Here is a 20,760-nt window from a genome sequence, read left to right as displayed (position 1 = left end):
AATATCGGTTTACTTAACTACCTACAGCTGAGGCTGGAAATGAGTTCATTTTTAACTTAATTTTTACCTCAAAAGAGCTTTTTAAAGAAGCAACCCACTTCTTTAACTATCTAACTAACTATAGACTGAATTGCTTAGAATGTCTTTGTCACTAATCTATGCTGTAGAGTTACAGTTTCCCTTCACTGGAACTCAGACACTGTTCCCTCACAAAGCACAGAGCTCCATGAAGACATGGTGTGAGAAGGTTGGAGTGGAAGATCTGGAGTGTCCTGCACTAAGCCCTGACTCTGACTCAACCCCACTGAACACTGACTGAACCCCAGACCTCCTCACTCTTACACCATCAGTGTCTGATCTCACTAATGCTCTTGTAGCTGAATGAACACAAATCCACACAGACTCGCTCCAACATCTAGTGGAAAGACGTCACAGAAGAAAAGAGATTATTATGGGATGTTCCCAAGCACATATACTGTAGATGTGATTGTCAGAGGTCCACATACTTTTGACCGAACAGTGTATATCGTCGCTGTAGGGCGGAATCCTCGTATCTCCAAAACCGTTATTTTTCAGGAAATTAAAAAAACGCTGTACCTTATCTGCAGTGCACAGGGTTTAGTCCGCGTTGCAGTGGATTGTCTTGCGCTAAATTCCTGTCCTCAGACGAGCACCAGAACTAGCGGGGGTCAAGATTTTTTATCTTTGAGCCCAGTGTTTTGAAGACATTTACCTCAGAAGACGTGTTGATTCGTTGCGACTCTTCTTGAGGAGAAATATGACGTGAAGCTCTCTCACGGAGTGAGGAAGAGGTGGACAGTTGAAGTGTCCAATAGCATCAATATGTGAAAAAATATGAAATTGACCAAATTTGGACATACGAGGTTTCCGCCCGACAGCGACGATATGTTATAAAAATGGATGTAGGTTAAGATAAAGAATAAAACTCCATCCTTTCCTCTTTTTTACATTTTGAGAAAGTTCTTTGAGAATCGGAATTGTTTTTCTCAGCTTCACTGAAATAAATAATTTTTCCCAGTCGACACGTTACACAGATCTTTGAACACCTACATAAATTAGGGCATGTGTTTGGGAAATTTTCTATGGCATATAAGAGAGTAGTAGACAGGAGCTCGCGTCTAAGGAGAGGAGTCTAATTCTTGAATTCATCAATTGATTCGTGAATCAGACAGAGATTCTTTCATATATTATTCTGGCTGCTAAAATCTGTGCACGTTTCTAAGCTGCTTTCAGGATTAAGAGCTAATACGTCTATAAACTTTGATAGCGTTAGTCTGAACAGTTAGAACTGTCTCGGAGACAAAGTTAATCACTGTTAATACCATCACTGCTTCTTATATCTATGTTTCAATACTCTTTACTTTTATTTTCAGAGCTCTGAGCTCTAGGTTTTTGCCTCTTTTGGCTGAACTTCCATTTGTTTGTGATTGCAGCGTGCAAGTTGTTCAAGGAGGAGGAACTTTTAATTGCTTCGTGTTTCAGAAAGCCTTCCGTGCACTGTTTATTTCCAAACAAGCTCCAGCGATATGGATCGCCGCTCGGGAGGAAGGGGTTTTGGTCTCCTCCAACTCTTTTCCTACCAGCTCTCTGCTTGGCTCCGCTTAATCATTTTTTGCTTTTTCTCACTCGAGGAATACCCATGGGCCCAAGAGCATGCTACACTAAAGCTGAACACTGCAGGCCATTAGTCCATGGTCATGTGCTTTCCCACACTTCTAGAGGGGTTTGTCTGGGCTGAGATATGGTTTGGGGGATGGGGAGGTAACAAACTGTTTCATGTACTACACTCTCTTTCTCTCTCTCTCTCTACTCTCTCTCTCTCTCTCTCTCTCTCTATACTCTTTCTCTCTACTCTCTCTCTCTCTCTCTACTCTCTCTCTCTCTCTACTCTCTCTCTCTCTACTCTCTCTCTCCTCTCGCTCTCTCTCCTCTCGCTCTCTCTACTCTCTCTCTCTCTCTCTCTCTCTCTCTCTCTCTCTCTCTCTCTCTCTCTCTCTCTCTCTCTCTCTCTCTCTCTATACTCTTTCTCTCTACTCTCTCTCTCTCTCTCTACTCTCTCTCTCTCTCTACTCTCTCTCTCTCTACTCTCTCTCTCCTCTCGCTCTCTCTACTCTCTCTCTCTCTCTCTCTCTCTCTCTCTCTCTCTCTCTCTACTCTCTCTCTCTCTCTCTCTCTCTCTCTCTCTCTCTCTCTCTCTCTCTACTCTCTCTCTCTCTCTCTCTCTCTCTCCTCTCGCTCTCTCTACTCTCTCTCTCTACTCTCTCTCTCTCTCTCTCTCTCTCTCTCTCTCTCTCTCTCTCTCTACTCTCTCTCTCTACTCTCTCTCTCTCTCTCTCTTGCTCTCTACTCTCTCTCTCTCTCTCTCTCTCTCTCTCTCTACTCTCTCTCTCTACTCTCTCTCTCTCTCTCTCTCTCTCTTGCTCTCTCTCTCTCTCTCTCTCTTGCTCTCTCTCTCTCTCTCTCTCTCTCTCTCTGGTGAGAATATTATAAAAGTATAACGACTCATCAGTGCTTTACACCACTGTTAACATTCAGGGTTCTTTCTTTCTTGCGAGAGGAGCAGATTTATACATATACTCACAGAGTACCGGACACATCCGCTCAGCATGCCACAGGGTCTCGACCTCAGCTAGATCTCCGAGCCGCAGCATTAACCTCCGAAGACAGCCCTGGATTTTTATTATTGCAAGAGACCAAAGAATGTTTTTATTCTGCGTGCATGTTTCAAGGAGGGGATTGATAAAAGCTACAGCCACTACTATCAGATATCTGCTTGATTTCCTGTCTGTGCTCTTCTAGGCCTCAGTGTTTTGTGTGTGAGTGAGTGTGTGTGCATGTGTGTGTGTGCGTGTGTGTGTGTGTGTGTGTGTGTGTGTATGTGTGTGTGTGAGGCAGAGAGAGCGAGAGAGAGAGAGACAGACAGAGCGAGAGGGAGACAGACAGAGACAGAGAGAGAGAAAGAGACAGAGAGAGAGAGAGCGATGGGGGTGTGGGGTGTTTGGTTTGGGTTTGCAGCTTGTGAGTGAGGGAAAGCGCTGTCTCATTAATCCGTTGTTTTCACACACAGCTGTTTCCTGTTGGGAATATGGACCAGGTCAGGGTGTGACATACACACACACACACACACACACTCACAAACATGGCTGGCTCTCATAGACAATACGCAGTGAAATACCAAGGCCACAATGTCTAACAGATAGAATGTTTAAAAACCCAGGAAATAAAACTCAACACTAATTTTCTTTGTCTCGTTCATTCTCACTCTGGTTATTTGCGTGTAGTTGAAACTTCAAAGCCGTGTGACACAATTTAAGTACTGACAGGACAGTAGAGTTTATATTTAGAAGAGGTGACACATTGCTGAGACATTCTGGATGTTACATCCCTTCATTTTTATTGTAGGAACCATAAGAAGAACGATAAAGCGAGCCTCAAGGCCATAGAGGTCTTTAAACCGTCGGTTAGCTACAGTTCTGTCCTTTACGAAGAATGACACAATAGTATGAAGCTTTAAAACGTGCTACAAAAACAAATGATCATGCAGAAGCAGAAACGTTCAGGTTCCCTTCTGCTCCTTTAGTGAAAACCTTCAGTGAAATTCAGACAAAGATTCGAACATCCTGTTAGTTCAAGTCTTTCCATTCCAAAATTAGAACAAGCTTAATATGACTTTAATGTTCTTCTTTTTTTTTTCTTCCATCTCAGAAATCTAGGGACTTTTGGACAAATAAAGGACAATAACAACGTGGTTATGTACTTTTTATCTTTTACTTTTAACCCTTGTATGTTGTTCAGGTCTGTGGGACCCATATTCATAAACATCAATAGTTTTGAAAAACTTTGCTTCCTTGTAAATTTGTTGATTTTTTTTCCACTCATAACTTGATTAAATTTGATTTTATTTTTTTATTACATTTTATTTAAAAAAAAAACAACAAAAGACGAGTAGCACTTTAATTAAAAGATGTGATGTAATAAAGGTAAAGGGCAAATATTAACCACATATCGTCGCTGTCGGGCGGAAACCTCGTATCTCCAAAACCGTTATTTTTCAGGAAATTAAAAAAAGCCGTACCTTATCTGCAGTGCACAGGGTTTAGTCCGCGTTGCAGTGGATTGTCTTGCGCTAAATTCCTGTCCTCAGACGAGCACCAGAACTAGCGGGGGTCAAGATTTTTTTTCTTTGAGGCCAGTGTTTTGAAGACATTTACCTCAGAAGACGTGTTGATTCGTTGCGACTCTTATTAAGGAGAAATATGACGTGAAGCTCTCCCGTGGAGTGAGGAAGAGGTGGACAGTTGAAGTGTCCAATGGAGTTATGAGATTTGTGCTCAAGCTATTTTCAAGACTTTAGATTGGTTAATAACTTGTAAAAATAACAGACCCACGTGGGGACTGACCAATAGCATCGATATGTGAAAAAATATGAAATTGGCCAAATTTGGACATACGAGGTTTCCGCCCGACAGCGACGATATACTGTTTATGTTGTTTGTAATTGGGATGAAGTAAACATCTGTAGAGTATTTTAACATAAAATGTTTGATTGTGTTGAATTAAAAACCCAAAAATGCAGCGGGTCCACCAGACCCACCAACACCGGCTGAGTAACAAAAATTACAAGGGTTAATGTGCAGAATGTTTAATCTGTAGAGTCAGAAAGTACGCTTGGAAAGTTGATGTAGGATCAAATTGTTTTATACGGCTGAAATCCTGAAACAGTTTTTTTTTTGTACTGAAACTTTTAACTGAAAACAAAATCCATCCATCCATCCATTTTCTACCGCTTATCCGAACTACCTCGGGTCACGGGGAGCCTGTGCCTATCTCAGGCGTCATCGGGCATCAAGGCAGGATACACCCTGGATGGAGTGCCAACCCATCACAGGGCACACACACACTCTCATTCACTCACACAATCACACACTACGGACAATTTTCCAGAGATGCCAATCAACCTACCGTGCATGTCTTTGGACCGGGGAAGGAAACCGGAGTACCCGGAGGAAACCCCCGAGGCACAGGGAGAACATGCAAACTCCACACCCACAAGGCGGGGGCGAGAATCGAACCCCCAACCCTGGAGGTGTGAGGCGAACGTGCTAACCACTAAGCCACCGTGCCCCCTGAAAACAAGATGAATCAGGGAAAAAAACAACCTCCTGTTTTGTTGTGTAAATGTTGACACAGTGGTGTTAATATAAAGATCATACGAAAGTAGAAAACGTATGAATTTCTGTTTACTATTCGTTAAAAAGTAAAAAAAAAAAATGTAAAAAACACAAATGTTTCTAACTTTAAAGTAAGTGTTGATATCAAACTCGTTTCTGCTCTCTAAGATGCCCCAATTATTTGTTCATTGTTCCTGTAAAATTTAACTTCACCAACTAGAACTGTGTGTAAACTATCACTGTTTAATATTAGCTCGTCTGCTTCATCTTTTATTTTTTACAGAGTGAATCGGTGAAGTATTTCCTGGACAACTTGGATCGGATCGGACAGCTGGTGAGCCGCGGCACCTTTTATTGCTTTACCTGCTTTAATAAAAAGTCTTCTGATCTTTTCCAGCACATTTATAACTGCACGTTTTTGTGGTTCTGGTTCAGGTTTTTGTTAGACAATGTTACACCAGGAGACATTTAGACAAAATGGCCACATGTGGTGTGTAGATCTGTGTTCTGTTCATTGGAGAAGATCTGGATCACTGATTTGGGGCAGGATCTCATGATGCAGCTCATAATAGAGCACCAGCATTTACTTTGAGATGATCGATCAGTGATGTTTAGAAAAGACTATAAAGAAGCACCAAGATTTCTTAGATGTCCAGCGATTTGGTGCTAGAGAGATGAAAATATTATTAAATGTGTTTGTATTGATGAGGAAATACAGAATACTGTTGTTTGCTAATCCTTTAAAGGCTACTGAGGGAAAGACTGTTAGCTTTCCATTTAAAAACAAGAATAATGCATGGTATAAATCCAATAATCCATTAATAAATGTGCTTAATTCCCAGCTCATGCTTGCTGAATTGGTCCAAAATGCTGAAAAGTATGTGAACTGAATTAAATTTTATTATTGAATTAAATCCTCCTTTTTTTCTTTACCTTAAAAAGAATTATGTCCCAAGTCTTCAGGACATCCTCCTGGCCCGTAAGGCCACCAAAGGCATAGTGGAGCACGACTTTATCATCAAAAAGATCCCTTTCAAGATGGTGGACGTCGGCGGTCAGCGCTCACAGAGGCAGAAGTGGTTCCAATGCTTTGACGGCATCACCTCCATCCTCTTCATGGTCTCGTCCAGCGAGTACGACCAAGTCCTGATGGAGGACCGGCACACCAACCGCCTGGTGGAGTCCATGAACATTTTCGAGACCATCGTCAACAACAAGCTCTTCTCCAACGTCTCCATAATCCTGTTCCTCAACAAGATGGACCTGCTGATGGAAAAGGTGGCCAAAGTGAGCATCAGTAAGCATTTCCCTGACTTCCGCGGAGACCCTCGGCGGCTGGATGACGTGCAGAACTACCTGGTGCAGTGTTTCAAGCGTAAGCGCCGCAACCGCAGCAAACCGCTTTTCCACCACTTCACCACGGCCATCGACACCGAGAACATCCGCTTCGTCTTCCACGCCGTCAAAGACACCATCCTGCAGGAGAACCTCAAAGACATCATGCTGCAGTGACTGACAGAGCAGCCGGCACTAGACACGACGTGACGCCTGTAAATCTTTCCACTGTGAAAGGAGACCGCTTTCTGCACACCACGTCTCCACTTTCAGATGGACACGTAGATGCAGTAGGCAGTTATGTGTTACTGAGTTATTGTCAGAGGATTGGAAAATACGCTGCTCATGTGCTTCTGGCCCACTACGTACCACTAAGTAATGACACGAGGCATCTGGGAACTGGGATTTTCGAAACTGTATATGAGCAGAAAAAATAACAATATTTTTGTGAGCTGTGTGTGTGTGTGTGTGTGTAGATTTACTAGCTGTAGATGTGAATGTTTTGTGCATGAGGAGAAAAAGACAGACGATCAGGAAGGTCTCCCAGCATCCACTCACCGAATCCTCCCAGAGTCGACTCGCTGTATACAAAGACAAAGCGCTGGAGTTAGTCACCGTAAAAAGAAATGAATTATCGACTTCCTGTCTGCTCTTAACTCCTAACCACAGCTGATCTGAGTAAAGCGTCTTCCTCTGGAATAGATAAGGCCTCATTAATAAAAGACGGCCTGGGATTCGACGCAGCCGCCTGACAGCGCTCTTTATCCTGGTTTTAAAACGGCTGTAATGGGGAAAAAAAGTGTTTTGTTGTTTGTTTGGTTTTTATAAACAAAGTTTAAACATCTCTTCACGAATATATTTCATGTCAAACATCAAGCACTTCTGTTTCGAACTGTTCTTTAACAAGCGTGTACAAAAAAAAAGCCCAATCTTTAAAAAAAAAAGAAGGTCTTCTGCACTAACGTTTCAGTTTGAGCCCTTGATTTTTCCACATTACTGCAGTTTCGGATCCAAACCTAACGTGAACTCTGAGACGAAACTGGAGATTTGTACAAAAGCATAAATGAATATTTTGTACACATGATATGATTTTGCTTTTTTAGACACTTTAACAATTTTTACCACTTATAAAACTTCCAAGTACTTTTGATAGTTAGTGTCAGATCACTGGTTAATATACAGTACGTGTCTGTTTTTTTTTTCCTTCAAACGTCACTAACTTTAGATGATTAAGACACTGGTGATAATGTCTTTCAAATTTTCTGCACTACGTTTGCGTACTTTATATTTTGGGATGTTTTCTGTTAGGTTTTTTTTTTTCTTTGGATGGTTAGTGCCGTGTTATTACTGCGACTAATCCGGGGGAGGAACCGGTCCAAGCAGGATCGGAGGGGAAAAGCGTCTGATCTCGGAGGAGGTGAAGAGTTTCTCCCACAGCTCCTGATGGAAAACAACACTGATCTCATTTGAGCGGCAGAGTTTCAGAGCTCCCCCACCGCCTGAATGCTCTGAACCCTCAGGGGGATTTGCAAACGTTGAGAAATCAGTAATGCAGCGGGATTTACTTTTTTCCATGCCTGATTTTTTTATTTTTTTTCCATCTGCTGACTCATGTGCTCTGCTGAAACAGATCCACTCCTCCAAAGAAGTCTTTAACACCCAGGTGTTGCTTTGCTGCATAGTTACTTAGTTTGTTAATCAGTTAATTAGTTAGTTAGTCCTGCAGTGGTTGTTATATAACGATAATCTCTTCCCTCGTTGTTCTGACCGAGAGTTACTTCGGCTCCTGAGCGAGGACGACGACACATACAGAGAAGATTCTCGTCAGCTTGTCCGAGACTTGCGAGTACGAGCTTGACAAACACTACATCCGACTTCTTGTTCAGAAATCAGCAGTAGTCCATCTGCCCCTGATAAAATGTTCTCTGACCATCCAGGAGGGGTCCTGATGCTTCATGTTGGAGAAATGTTTTTTTTCCATATCTTCCCAAAGTAAACAGCTCACACATCAACGCTTCGTTTTTACCTCAACATCTAGAGAACTGTGCTACTTAACGAGTCCTAATGTATACTTCGATAAACTTTCGACACAATACGAAAGACGTCAAACACGGTCCGGAAAATTATAAGACGTCAAACACGGTCCTGTCGTTCCACAGAGAGAATAACGTGTAATTAAAAAAATAAATAAATAAAAAATCATGAAAATAATAAAAACCAAACGAGCCAGTGGACCAAAAAAAAAAAAACATACAAAAAAGCTACATCTTTTAAAGCCAGGAAGGAAGTTCAGTCTGCTGATCATTTCTCTTGTCTGAACTGAAACGAAGACAATCCGCTCTGGTAAATATTCAGTAATGGCTTTCACTGCTTATCAGTTCAACTTCCTCGGCCTCATGAGTGCTTTCAGAACTGTACTTTTACAGTGTGATTTTTTTAAATGTTTCCTTTTTTTTTTTTGTATTCCTCTTGTGACTGTAAAAAATGTTAAGGTTTCAGATTAACTGTAATGCTGTATATAAGAACTGTATAAATTCAGTAAAAAATAAATAAATAATGCCATTTGTAAGAGTCTTTCCAGTACACACACTTATGTCTTTCCAGTATACACACATGTTTTTTGTTAAGGTTTAATCTCTGTCAAAACTATACTAGACTAGACTAGACTAGATTAGATTAGATTAGATTAGATTAGAATAACAAAATTTGAAATGAGTAAAAATTTCTGCTCAATAAATTAGCTTAATCCTATAATTATATTGAATACTTGATCAATTCAATATATGTTCACTTGCTCAGAAGTCATTTACTTGTTTATTTATTTAGAACGTATTAGATTTAGCACATTAACACCCGATTGTTTGACACTCGGACCCCTGGTCATATCCGTAGTGCTACAGACGACGAATCAACACTTTCTGACCAATCAGGTGTGAGAATTTAACAGCGCTGTCAAATAAATAACTGATCATAAGATTGCTTTCATTATTGTCCCACGTTCAAAGCTGTTTGTCAGGGTCTGAACGCTGCACCGTACACCGTTTAACATGTAACAGGAAGCTTAGAGCAACATGTAAGCATTATTTTGGGGTGTAAATAATCCCTAAGAGGGGAGATTAAACCTGCAGTTACTACAGTTATCGAGCATTAGTCATAAACAACACAAAGACAAAGCTGTTTGAGGTGAATTATCTGTCATGTGATAAATTCAGCATGCAGTTACGTTTCCAAGCATGAAAATTGGCCCCATGGAAATTTCCATTACACGGGAGTACAGTTTTTATCGTTGTTGATTGACTACGTTTGAGATAAAGGAGGAATATTTCTAGTTTTATGACTTATAGTGATATGTGAGTTTTCCCAAGAGCCCCTGCATTTCCTGTGGATCACTTTAAGGAGAAATCCAAACTATGTACAAGTTCGATTTGGAGACACAGACGCCCTTCTATACCCTCCTCTTGTCTGCAGTCTTCAACTCACCTCAGGGATTCCTTATGTTTAATAAATTGGCATAAAGTACAGTATGAAGTTATATTCCACACAAAACAACACAAAGCATGCAAGCACGTCATTATTACCATCCCCTGATACTAACCCCAACCTATAACAATCCACACCCCTTTCCCTGAAGGATGTCTAGCCAATGATTCGTTTATTGTTTTTTCCCCTCTGGATATAACATTAACATCTCTACATTAAACAGGTTCATTTAAACTTTGCATTTGCTGCTGATTTTTTTTTTGGGCTCAAAGATCTGGCAACCTCGGTCTCTTTTAAATACCCTTGGTATTGTCACTACACCAAAATACTCCATAAATGACTGATATGATGTTGGATGTCGGTACACAATGACCTCTTTCTTCATGTTGAGTCTGGCTTGTTTCCATGAATTAATACTCATGACTCCTTGCATTTCCTCCTGGTTTATACTGAACTCTTGATATTTGGTTAATCAGCCATCGGTGTTATCAGCAGCTGGTGTTGAAGATCTGCCAGAGAATTCAGCTGACTAGAATGATAATAATCTGTGCTTTCAGGAGGTGAAGGAGAAAGGACCCTTTTTTACATGATGAACTTTTAGTCTGTTATACATGTCCTGTTAATGGAAGTGTTTGAAGAAGGGAGAAATACGCCATCTGGTGGAAAACCTCTAACATGTCTAACATTAGGGGGGGAAATATCCTTTATTGGCATTAGCTATATTTAAAGAAATTAGTAAAAAGCTAGAAAAGATTAAAAAAACTCTACTCTTCTGTATTATGAACAATATTTAAAAAATAATTCTTAGGTCCATTTTTAATTTTTGGTACCTGTTAATAAACAGTACAGTATAATGATACTACTACTACTACTAATAATAACAACAACAACATAATAATAATAATAATAATAATAATAATAATAATAATAATAATAATAATAATAAAAATGCTATTATTATTATGTTGGCTTGAAAGAGCTGTATAAAAGCTTATTATTATTATTATTATTATTATTATTATTATTATTATTATTGTAGTTGTTATTATTATAGTATTATTATTGTTGTTATTATTATTATCATTATTATTAATAGGTTCTGTACTACGACAAATTCCTCGTATGTGAAAACATACCTGGTAATAAAGAGCTTTCTGATTCTGTAATTTATAATAATGGAATTGACATAAAGCTGAGAACCGTCTAGTTGTAGTCATCCTCAGCACTTTTATTCTATAAAATATTCACCCAGCTTTTATTATCCGTCATTTCTCTCCAAAGCACATCGCTCTTAACGACTTCCGCTCATATGCACGGATCTTTAGTTACATGTACACGCTTCTTACCCAGAGAACGCCCATGTATATGGTATCTATATCGTAGAATATGCGGCTGCGTCGCGCGCTTTACAGACGCACAGGAAGTAAGCCTTTTCTGGGAAAAACCAAGATCACACAAAATAGGGGGGTGTACTCATAGGATTTCGACAAGCATAATCTTAAATCAACAATGATATGATTTATTATTGAACTACTTAATAAGGTTGTGTTATACGTAATCATTTATATACATTGCGATTTATAACTTCATACGAAATGCGAGTTTTTGTTGCTGTTTATGGCTGGTGAAGTCCCTTTCACACACATGGTTCGGTCCTTTTCTTTTCGCTAGGTGGTTAGCCGGCTGTAGCGCACGTGGACCTGCGTGAAAAGCTCCTGTAGCAGAGCTCGTTAAAATTAGCGGTGCACGTTAATTCACCTCGATGAGAGGCACGGAAGAAATGGAGGCTGAAGTAGAGTTCGATGAAGGCGAGGAGCCTTCATTCAGTGACCCAGAGGACTTTGTGGATGACGTCAGTGATCAGGGTAAAAAGTCTCTTCACAAAACCACCGGCTTTATTCAGGCCCCATCGCGAGCGAGCGCGGGCGGATCAGATCACAAATGGAGATTAAATGCAGTTTATTATTATGCGTCGTTATTTATTTATCTCATGACCTGGTTCTCACTTTGTCACATGTGTCCGTTGATGAGCTTTGTATATATCTGGCTATCTAGTTAGCTATCTAGCTAACGCAGCCATTTTCATGTATTCAGGCCGTTGGCCGCGTCCTAAATAACGCATTGTTAGTTACGTAGCGCCCTACATAAGGGGGCGGGGCGTTCTGTCCCGCTGTGTGTAGTGCACTTAGTGTAGGGAACACAGAGCGGTTTGGGATACAGCCCTACACCCTGTGACTTACTCTAGCTGTTAGCGCTGCTTCACTAACATGGTTTCCTGAACTAAACTAACTAACTGTTGTGTTTAGCGGGATGTAACACTGACTGGTGTTTGTGTGCTATGTTATTAAGCCTGATAGAGCGGTCAGTGAGTGAGTTCAATCAAATCAAATTTTATTTGTCACATACAGGGTAAGACATGCAGTGAAATGCTTTTTTGCATTTGTCAGGTGTATAAGCATAAAAAATGGAATGGAATTTAGGATAAAAAATAAACCAAAAGAAGATGAATAAAAAAAAATATATAAAAATATAAGTGGAAAAATAATGTATATACATAAACATAAATGTGTATGGTTTTTAAAGATTGTCCTTAAAGTGTCCATGTGCAGTATGGTGTGTATATAGTGTATAAAGTGGCACTGTGCTGTGAAAGTGACCATGAGTAAGTTGTTATCTGTCATGAACATGCTCCACATGGCCTGCTGGATCTGTTGGGCGTGTTTTTGTTTTAAACCCCAAAGGTTCATATTATTTCGTACATCACGGTCCTGTTGATGCAAAGGAAAGGAAGAGTTCCAGTTCATTCATTCGTTCATTCATTTTCTAACGCTTATCCAAACTACCTCGGGTCATCGGGCATCAAGGCAGGATACACCCTGGACGGAGTGCCATCCCATCACAGGGCACACACACTCTCATTCACTCACGCAATCACACACTACGGACAATTTTCCAGAGATGCCAATCAACCTACCTTGCATGTCTTTGGACCGGGGGAGGAAACCGGAGTACCCGGAGGAAACCCCCGAGGCACGGGGAGAACATGCAAACTCCACACACACAAGGCGGAGGCGGGAATCGAACCCCCAACCCTGGAGGTGTGAGGCGAACGTGCTAACCACTAAGCCACCGTGCCCCCGAGTTCCAGTTCGAATGTTATAAAATAGAATTGAATAAAGTTTAATCTGAAGAGTAGAATAAATTATAATTGAGTTCTTTAAATGATTGGTTTTTTTTTTTTGGGAACGGTGGGGATTATTCAGGTTGTTGGGGAACAGTGGGGATTGGTCATGTTGTTGGGGAACGGTGGGGATTGGTCAGGTCGTTGGGGAACGGTGGCGGTCAGTGACTAATATCACTAATATCTCTCTTTGTGCACCTCCTAAATGCAGAGCTCCTGGGAGACGTCCTGAGAGAGCAACCTCAAGAGGCAGACGGCATCGACTCTGTCATCGTCGTCGACAACGTTCCTCAGGTAGGACCTGATCGTCTGGAGAAACTAAAGAACGTCATCCACAAGATCTTCTCCAAGTTTGGCAAAATCACCAACGAGTTCTATCCAGAAGCAGATGGGAAGACCAAAGGGTAAATAAGTGTGTGTGTGTGTGTCAGAAACACAGATACAGAAATCAGGATGTAGACGGAGTAATGAATCAGTGGTGACCATCATCGGGGCTCACAAAAAAAAAACCAAGTCAAAGATGTACACTCGAGCGCACCTTAATATATTTTTAGGATACATTTTTACAAGATTTCTTACTGTCACTAAATGTTTAGATATTTCTTCATTATCACAAATAACAACAAGGGTCAAAAGGTGTGTAAAGATATTAATAGCGGAAAAATGTCAGATTATCAGTTCAGAAGTTGAAATCTATCATTTAAGAAAAAAAAAACTTCTCAATGTTTTATCATATAAAAGCTCTAAGGCTCCTGTCTGTTCTGCCGTCATGCTGCATCGTGACCGTTTGTTAATAAAATGGCTGTACAAATAAGATTGCGATGATTTGCTAAAACTTCCACGTTATTTATTTCTGCCTTAGACAAATTTTCCCTGTAGCATGTGTGTTTATTTATTTATTTATTTATATTTTAACATGGCTCATTGTCGTTCTCAGGTACATTTTTCTGGAATACTCCGTCCCGAGTCACGCACACGAAGCGGTGAAGAGCGCCGATGGCTACAAGTTGGATAAACAACATACCTTCCGCGTCAACCTGTTTACCGACTTCGACAAGTACGCTCCGTTTCAGTGCACATAACACGATGAGAAGTTATTATTACATCTTTCTCCCAGATCATGTGTGCATGATGTCATCAAAAAGTCATTAAACTGTAATTCAGAATGACAGGAAAAAAAGATTTTAACTTGAAATGATCCTGAATTGTTCACAGGGATGTGAACTAACACCATATTGAGATAATGAGTGTTTTTTTTTGTTCCCCCCCAACCCCACCCCCTTGCTCCAGGTACATGACGATCAGTGATGAATGGGAACCACCTGAGAAACAGCCCTTCAAAGATTTTGTGAGTATTTTATATACAGAAGTGCAACATCCCTGTTTGTAGAAAAACAGATTATGTTGTAAAAATGCCAAGTGCAGTAGACTCAGTAGTGGCAATGGTGGCTCAAATGGTTAAGCTGTCACTGTTGGGCCCTTGATCAAGGCCCTTAACACTCTCCGGTCCAGGGGTGCTGTATCATAGCTGACCCTGTGCTCTGACCCCAACCTCCAATGTGATATGTGAAGAAAGACTTTCACTGTGCTGTAATGTAGATGTGATAAAAATATAAAAGGCTTGTTCATAGTACAGCAATACCTCGAGATACGAGTTTAATTCGTTCTGTGACTTTGCTCGTATCTCAAATTGCTCGTATCTCAAAGCAATTTTCCCCATTTAAATGAATTGAAATCCCATTAATCCGTTCCAGCTCGCAAAATTCCACTCCAGTTGTTTTGTTTGTGTTTTGAATTAGAAAAATGTACAGTACCTGTATTTATAAATGACAAATATTGTATAAAAACATACAGTAATAAAAGAATGTTAAAAAAATAAACCGGTTTTACTTTACGGAAGATGCGCACGGAGGTTGAGGGAGGAGTAAACAGGCGGAGGAGTTAGGAGGAATTACACTTTCACTTTCGTTCACTTACTCACTACTGTACACTCTTAATGCTACTTTACACTTAAATGGAACTTAACTAAACTTCACTAAAATTAACGAACTTAACTGAAATTCTCTTAACTGAACTTAATTGCTACAATTTCTGTTTTCTTTACATTAATTTTGCTTAATTTTCTTCATCGCTTTTCTCTTCACTTGTTTTTGCCTTTTTTGTCACTCTTTCCTCACTAACATCTGCCGGTCGTTTTAATAAAAACCTGTCCGGTCGGCATATCAGATGCGGTGCACAAGTAAAAAATGTTTTTTAACTTTTTTCAACGTTTTAAGCGTTGGATCCGTTAAAAAATGATGGCCGGCACCTCACGCAGCGCCTTTGCGACTCTCCATAGGAAATGAATGACTTCTGGTTTAATGGCCGTCGTTTGTCGTGTGCAGTGGAAAGGCGGCTTTAACCGAGTGAGACGCGGGAAGCTGAGGCAGGGGAAACAGAGCACACGTGGTTGTTGGGGATCTTTGTTTCGGCGGCTCGGATGCTCGTATCTCAAAAATTTGCTCGTATCTAAAGGCAAAAATTTGGTCGAATCACAGCTTGTGTCTCAAAAAATTCGTATGTCAAAGCGCTCGTATCTCGAGGCATCACTGTATTAGATTGGATTATTGAAGTAAATTCCTTCTCTTCATTTTTTGCATGATATCATTCAAGCAAATCTCAGCAGTCATTAAAAAAACACCTCTTTATTAACCCTCGAAAGGTCTATTAAATGTGTTCCTGAATTTTGTCTATCTAGTGTCTGTCTGTCAATGTTTTGTTTGCTAATTAGCCAAAATAAAATGTAGCATCTAGAGAGAAGATTCAAGCTAATGTTACAGCCTGGCTTGTTCAGAAAGAAACAGCACAGAGTTTTATGTCCTTCAGAACAGTAAAGGGATTTGTTCAGAAAACACGGTGGCATTTTTCCCACAGAAGTTGTTTCTGTTTTTAGCTTTGACCTCCTCCTGGGACGGTGATGTAGATTTGCTACATTTCGAAAGGTTTTTGCTCTATTAAAGCTGAACGTTTGTAGAAAGTCTCTCATTACCATTTAAGGTTCAATTCGGCCGGCTAATTTAACATCCGAGGTTAATAAACGCAGCGTTCCTGACCTAACGCCTCCACCGTGCTCGTTAAAACGTCTCCAACCAACTGACTGAGCTGTAATGTTGCTTTTTTTATAGTCAGAAGCCTGTAGAATATGTTGTAAAAGAGTGAAGACTTGAGTTAAAGCTGTGACCACGGTCACGGGAATCACCGAGCTCACACCACCGGTACCGTTAGTCTCTGGTTCCGTACCATGCTGCATATCTCATCATGCTCCACATGACCGTTTTTTTTCATTGGTAGTTTTCCTCACAGTTCAGCTAATAGAATCCCTATAAACAACACGACAGCGTGATGAACACGTTTGTGTGACGAGACGCCTTTGATCAAGGTGGAGGAAACATTTGTGTTGTGTGTTCCACAGTGTAGCATTTCACCCCAAGTGAGTCTCTAATACTTCACTAATGTTTCTCACTCACAGCTAAAGGTTTAATTCTGTGTAACGTTTGTTGCCACACAGGGAAATCTGCGCCACTGGTTGGAGGACCCTGACTGCCGAGATCAGTACAGCGTGATCTACGATTCCGGTGAGAAAACTGGCATCTTTTCCAACGACGTCAAGGAACCCATTGAGGTTGAGGAGAGAGCGGTGAGAAACGTTTTCTTTTCTTTTCTTTTTTTTCCTCCTTTTATAACACACATCAGTGTTAAGAGTGTTTTTATATATGTTGTGTGTGTACATATATATATATATAGTGATTGTGTGTCTCTTTCAGCGCTGGACAGAAACGTACGTGCGCTGGTCTCCTAAAGGCACTTACCTGGCCACGTTTCATCAGAGAGGCATTGCTCTGTGGGGTGGAGAGAAGTTCAAACAGATTCAGAGGTTCAGCCATCAGGGAGTGCAGCTTATCGACTTCTCCCCTTGTGAGAGGTTTGTGTAGCCGCCTTATGAATAGAGGAAACGAGTACGATATTAACTGAATATATACTCAGTCGCACCTCCGAGGACGTCGTACACTCGCGGCCGATCGCTGACGTCGATCGGACGTCAGGGTTTAATGTCCGTCCTCGTGTCAGCGTACCGTGAAGTCTCCGGGAGGCGTTCTTAGACTGTAATTAAAACGGCTTGGTGCATCCTCCCTAAGGCACGATTTATTTATTTATTTATTTTATTTATATTTTTTTGCAGGTATGTGGTTACATTTAGTCCCCTGATGGACACGAAAGACGACCCGCAGGCCATCATTATCTGGGACGTTCTGACCGGCCAGAAGAAGAGAGGTTTTCACTGTGAGAGCTCTGCCCACTGGCCAATCTTCAAGTCAGTACAAGTCCATTTTCTGCCCTGACGTATAACGCAGATTTCTGTTTAATTCTAATGACGGCGTTTTACATGAAATCTTCAGGTGGAGTCCGGATGGGAAGTTCTTTGCTAGAATGACTCAGGACACCCTCAGCATCTACGAGACACCGGTAAGATTCTCCCTCTCTCTCTCTCGCTCGCTCTCTCTCTCTCTCTCTCGCTCTCGCTCTCTCTCTCTCTCTCTCTCTCTCTCTCTCTCTCCCTCTCTCTCTCCCCTTTCCTTTTTATTTATTTTCTGTCTTTATTTTCAGTCTTTTTCTTTTCATTCTTTCTTTTCTTTCTTTCTTTCTTTCAATCTTTCTTTCCCTTTTTTCTTTTCTTTCTTTCTTTCTTTCAATCTTTTTCTCTTTTTTCTTTTCTTTCTTTTTCTTTCTTTCTTTCTTTCTTTCTTTCTTTCTTTCTTTTAATCTTTCTTTCTTTCTCTTTTTTCTTTTCTTTCTTTCTTTCTTTTTCTTTTCTTTCTTTCTTTTTCTTTCTTTTCTTTCTTTCTTTCTTTCTTTCTTTCTTTCTTTCTTTCTTTCTTTCTTTCTTTCTTTCTCCTCTTGCCTACAAGCTAAACTACAAACTTGTCTTTTTTATCTGATGTCATTTATTTTCCCTTTAGATGTCATTTTCCTTGTTACAGTCGATTCTGACACGTCTGAATGTTTTGCTTTCCTTTTAGTCGATGGGTCTTTTGGATAAGAAGAGTTTGAAGATAAACGGAATTAAGTAAGTTAAATCAGGAAATAAACTATTACATGATGTGTTCAGTCCGTGTTCTAGTACCGTTATAGTATTGGACCGTTTTTGTGTAACTGACCTGATTTTCCCTTCGACAGAGACTTCTCCTGGTCTCCCGGTGATAACATCATTGCCTTCTGGGTTCCTGAGGACAAAGACATCCCAGCGAGAGTCACCCTCATGCAGCTTCCATCCAGGAACGAGATCCGAGTGCGTAACCTGTTCAACGTGGTGGACTGCAAACTCCACTGGCAGAAGAACGGCGATTATCTTTGCGTCAAGGTGGACAGGACTCCTAAAGGAACACAGGTACGCAGGGACGAGGCTCGGGGTCGGGACTGACGATGCGATTCTTTACCTCAGACAAGTCATGTAACATCAGTCACTCTGCCGTTTTCTCTTTAGGGAATTGTCACAAATTTTGAGATCTTCCGCATGAGAGAGAAGCAGGTTCCCGTGGACGTTGTGGAGATGAAAGGTAACAAGATGGGAGGATTTTAGTTTCATCGCTTGAAGGAATTCTTTAGCATATTGAGATGGATGAGAAAATATTATTGTGTTTATAGACAGATAGAATAGAGATGTTGCTCTCTGCATGTGAACAGAATGTGTGTTGACATCATGCGAGACGTCTCAGCTAAAATCTGCTGGAAATTTTGCAAAATCTCAAGCTTTTCTCAACTGTGTTCAATTTTCAGGATGTCTGAAGAATGAAGTATACAGATTTAGAGCCTATTTACTGAGATATATAATTTAAACAAGGTTCTTTTCCCACTACGTGGAGATTTCCTTCTCTACTCTACATGTAACGGATTGTAGAGAGCTCTAAATCCTGACTCTTATGTTTCTTGTCGGTTACAGAGGGCATCATTGCCTTTGCTTGGGAGCCTAATGGGAGCAGGTTTGCAGTGCTGCATGGAGAATCCCCCAGGATCAATGCCTCCTTTTACCACGTGAAGAGCAACGGCAAAATCGACCTGATCAGTGAGTGTATTCGCGTTAATGTCTGTGACAACACAAGTTTCCTGAAGTGCATTTAACAGGGGGGAAAAAACAAAACATCTTGTATTTTTTTCCAGAAACGTTTGACAAACAGCAGGCCAACAGCATCTTCTGGAGCCCTCAGGGCCAGTTCTTGGTCTTGGCTGGATTGAGGAGGTTGGTACTTGTGTGTAATTACACCTTAGGTCTACAATCCCTGAGCATTAAAAAATCACTAGCTACTGAAAAGAGGTTTATTTATTTATGTTATTTATTTTTTTCTCGCCTGCTGACTTTAATTGTTTCTTGCTGACAGCATGAACGGCGCTCTGGCATTTGTGGACACTTCAGACTGCACCATGATGAACATTGCTGAGCATTACATGGCCTCTGATGTGGAATGGGACCCGACCGGTAGATTTGTCGTCACCTCTGTTTCTTGGTGGAGCCACAAGGTAATTTGTTTTGAGTGGAGTTTAATGTGATCAGATGAATTGGGAAGGGAAGCAAATCTCCATTGCTAATATTTTCCCATGTAATTTGCAACTAAATACAAACATTTGTGGGAATGCAGGTAGACAATGCGTTCTGGCTGTGGACATTTCAAGGGCGACTGCTGCAGAAAAACAACAAGGACCGTTTCTGCCAGCTGCTGTGGCGGCCTCGTCCTCCTTCTCTCCTCTCCCAGGAGGAGATAAAGGTGATGCCAACCTGGAATATGATTTTAATTATAAAAAAAAAAAAGAATTTAATCATCTTCCAAACCTAACACTGAATTTTGTAATTTCTCTGAATTGACCAGGCTATCAAGAAAGACCTGAAGAAATACTCCAAGATCTTTGAGCAGAAAGATCGACTCAGCCAGTCGAAGGCTTCAAAGGTCAGGCTTTTAAATAATTCTGTTGTTTTGTCACGTTGGTGTGTTGGTTTGAATCCAGCTGACCGAATCGTCTTCCTCGTGCTGTGCAGGAACTGGTAGACAAGAGACGCTCAATGATGGAGGACTACCGCAAGTACCGCGAGGCTGCCATGAAGATGTATCAGGAGCAGAGACCTCTCCGCCTTGAGCTCAGAGGAGGTGCGTTCACTAGGGATTATGGCTGCATCCCAAAAGTCCCACTTGTCAGCATCTATTTTTATATTTCACAAGCAGAGAGAGAAATAGGAGGAGGTTGCAGCGTGATTTTTAGCACATCCTTGCCATTTTCATGAGCTATATTTATAACAACTGTATTCTGGAAACACACACACACTAATTCAACCGTAATAATGCCACATTCTGAATTTAGAAAGTGCTTTGTATTAAAACTGAGTGGCTTTCGGGTTCTCAGATATGCCTGCGGATACATTTAGGCTAAAGGATTTAGAAAAAAGTAACATAATGCATGATATTTAGGTGCTTTGGAGTATTTTAACATATCCCTACTTGACCTTACATTTGTCCTCTTGAAAGGTGTGGACACCGATGAACTGGA

The 20,760-nt window shown here is 40.8% G+C and overlaps 2 protein-coding genes across 2 annotated transcripts in view; both read left to right on the top strand.

The window, feature by feature from the left end:
• Positions 1-9,089, top strand: part of gna12a (guanine nucleotide binding protein (G protein) alpha 12a) — a 37,750-nt gene extending 28,661 nt beyond the window's left edge. Inside the window, exons 3-4 of the mRNA XM_060897051.1 lie at positions 5,476-5,526; positions 6,135-9,089. Of these exons, the coding sequence (XP_060753034.1) occupies positions 5,476-5,526; positions 6,135-6,704 (621 nt within the window). The 3' untranslated portion in view covers positions 6,705-9,089. The remainder of the gene's footprint in view (positions 1-5,475; positions 5,527-6,134) is intronic.
• A 2,567-nt stretch (positions 9,090-11,656) lies between these two features.
• eif3ba (eukaryotic translation initiation factor 3, subunit Ba) overlaps positions 11,657-20,760 on the top strand; it is a 9,779-nt gene continuing 675 nt past the window's right edge. Inside the window, exons 1-18 of the mRNA XM_060897240.1 lie at positions 11,657-11,872; positions 13,400-13,592; positions 14,126-14,245; positions 14,479-14,536; positions 16,736-16,864; positions 16,992-17,149; positions 17,408-17,539; positions 17,625-17,691; positions 18,246-18,292; positions 18,403-18,613; positions 18,710-18,782; positions 19,166-19,288; positions 19,384-19,462; positions 19,602-19,740; positions 19,860-19,985; positions 20,088-20,165; positions 20,255-20,363; positions 20,739-20,760. The exon at positions 20,739-20,760 is cut by the window's right edge and continues 91 nt beyond it. Coding sequence (XP_060753223.1) covers positions 11,770-11,872; positions 13,400-13,592; positions 14,126-14,245; positions 14,479-14,536; positions 16,736-16,864; positions 16,992-17,149; positions 17,408-17,539; positions 17,625-17,691; positions 18,246-18,292; positions 18,403-18,613; positions 18,710-18,782; positions 19,166-19,288; positions 19,384-19,462; positions 19,602-19,740; positions 19,860-19,985; positions 20,088-20,165; positions 20,255-20,363; positions 20,739-20,760 — 1,967 coding nt within the window. The 5' untranslated portion in view covers positions 11,657-11,769. The remainder of the gene's footprint in view (positions 11,873-13,399; positions 13,593-14,125; positions 14,246-14,478; positions 14,537-16,735; positions 16,865-16,991; positions 17,150-17,407; positions 17,540-17,624; positions 17,692-18,245; positions 18,293-18,402; positions 18,614-18,709; positions 18,783-19,165; positions 19,289-19,383; positions 19,463-19,601; positions 19,741-19,859; positions 19,986-20,087; positions 20,166-20,254; positions 20,364-20,738) is intronic.

Source organism: Tachysurus vachellii, chromosome 21, assembly GCF_030014155.1.
Source record: "Tachysurus vachellii isolate PV-2020 chromosome 21, HZAU_Pvac_v1, whole genome shotgun sequence".
NCBI classification, from domain to species: domain Eukaryota; kingdom Metazoa; phylum Chordata; class Actinopteri; order Siluriformes; family Bagridae; genus Tachysurus; species Tachysurus vachellii.
Note: the sequence above shows the minus strand (reverse complement) of the source record. Positions and strands in the feature narration are given on the sequence as shown.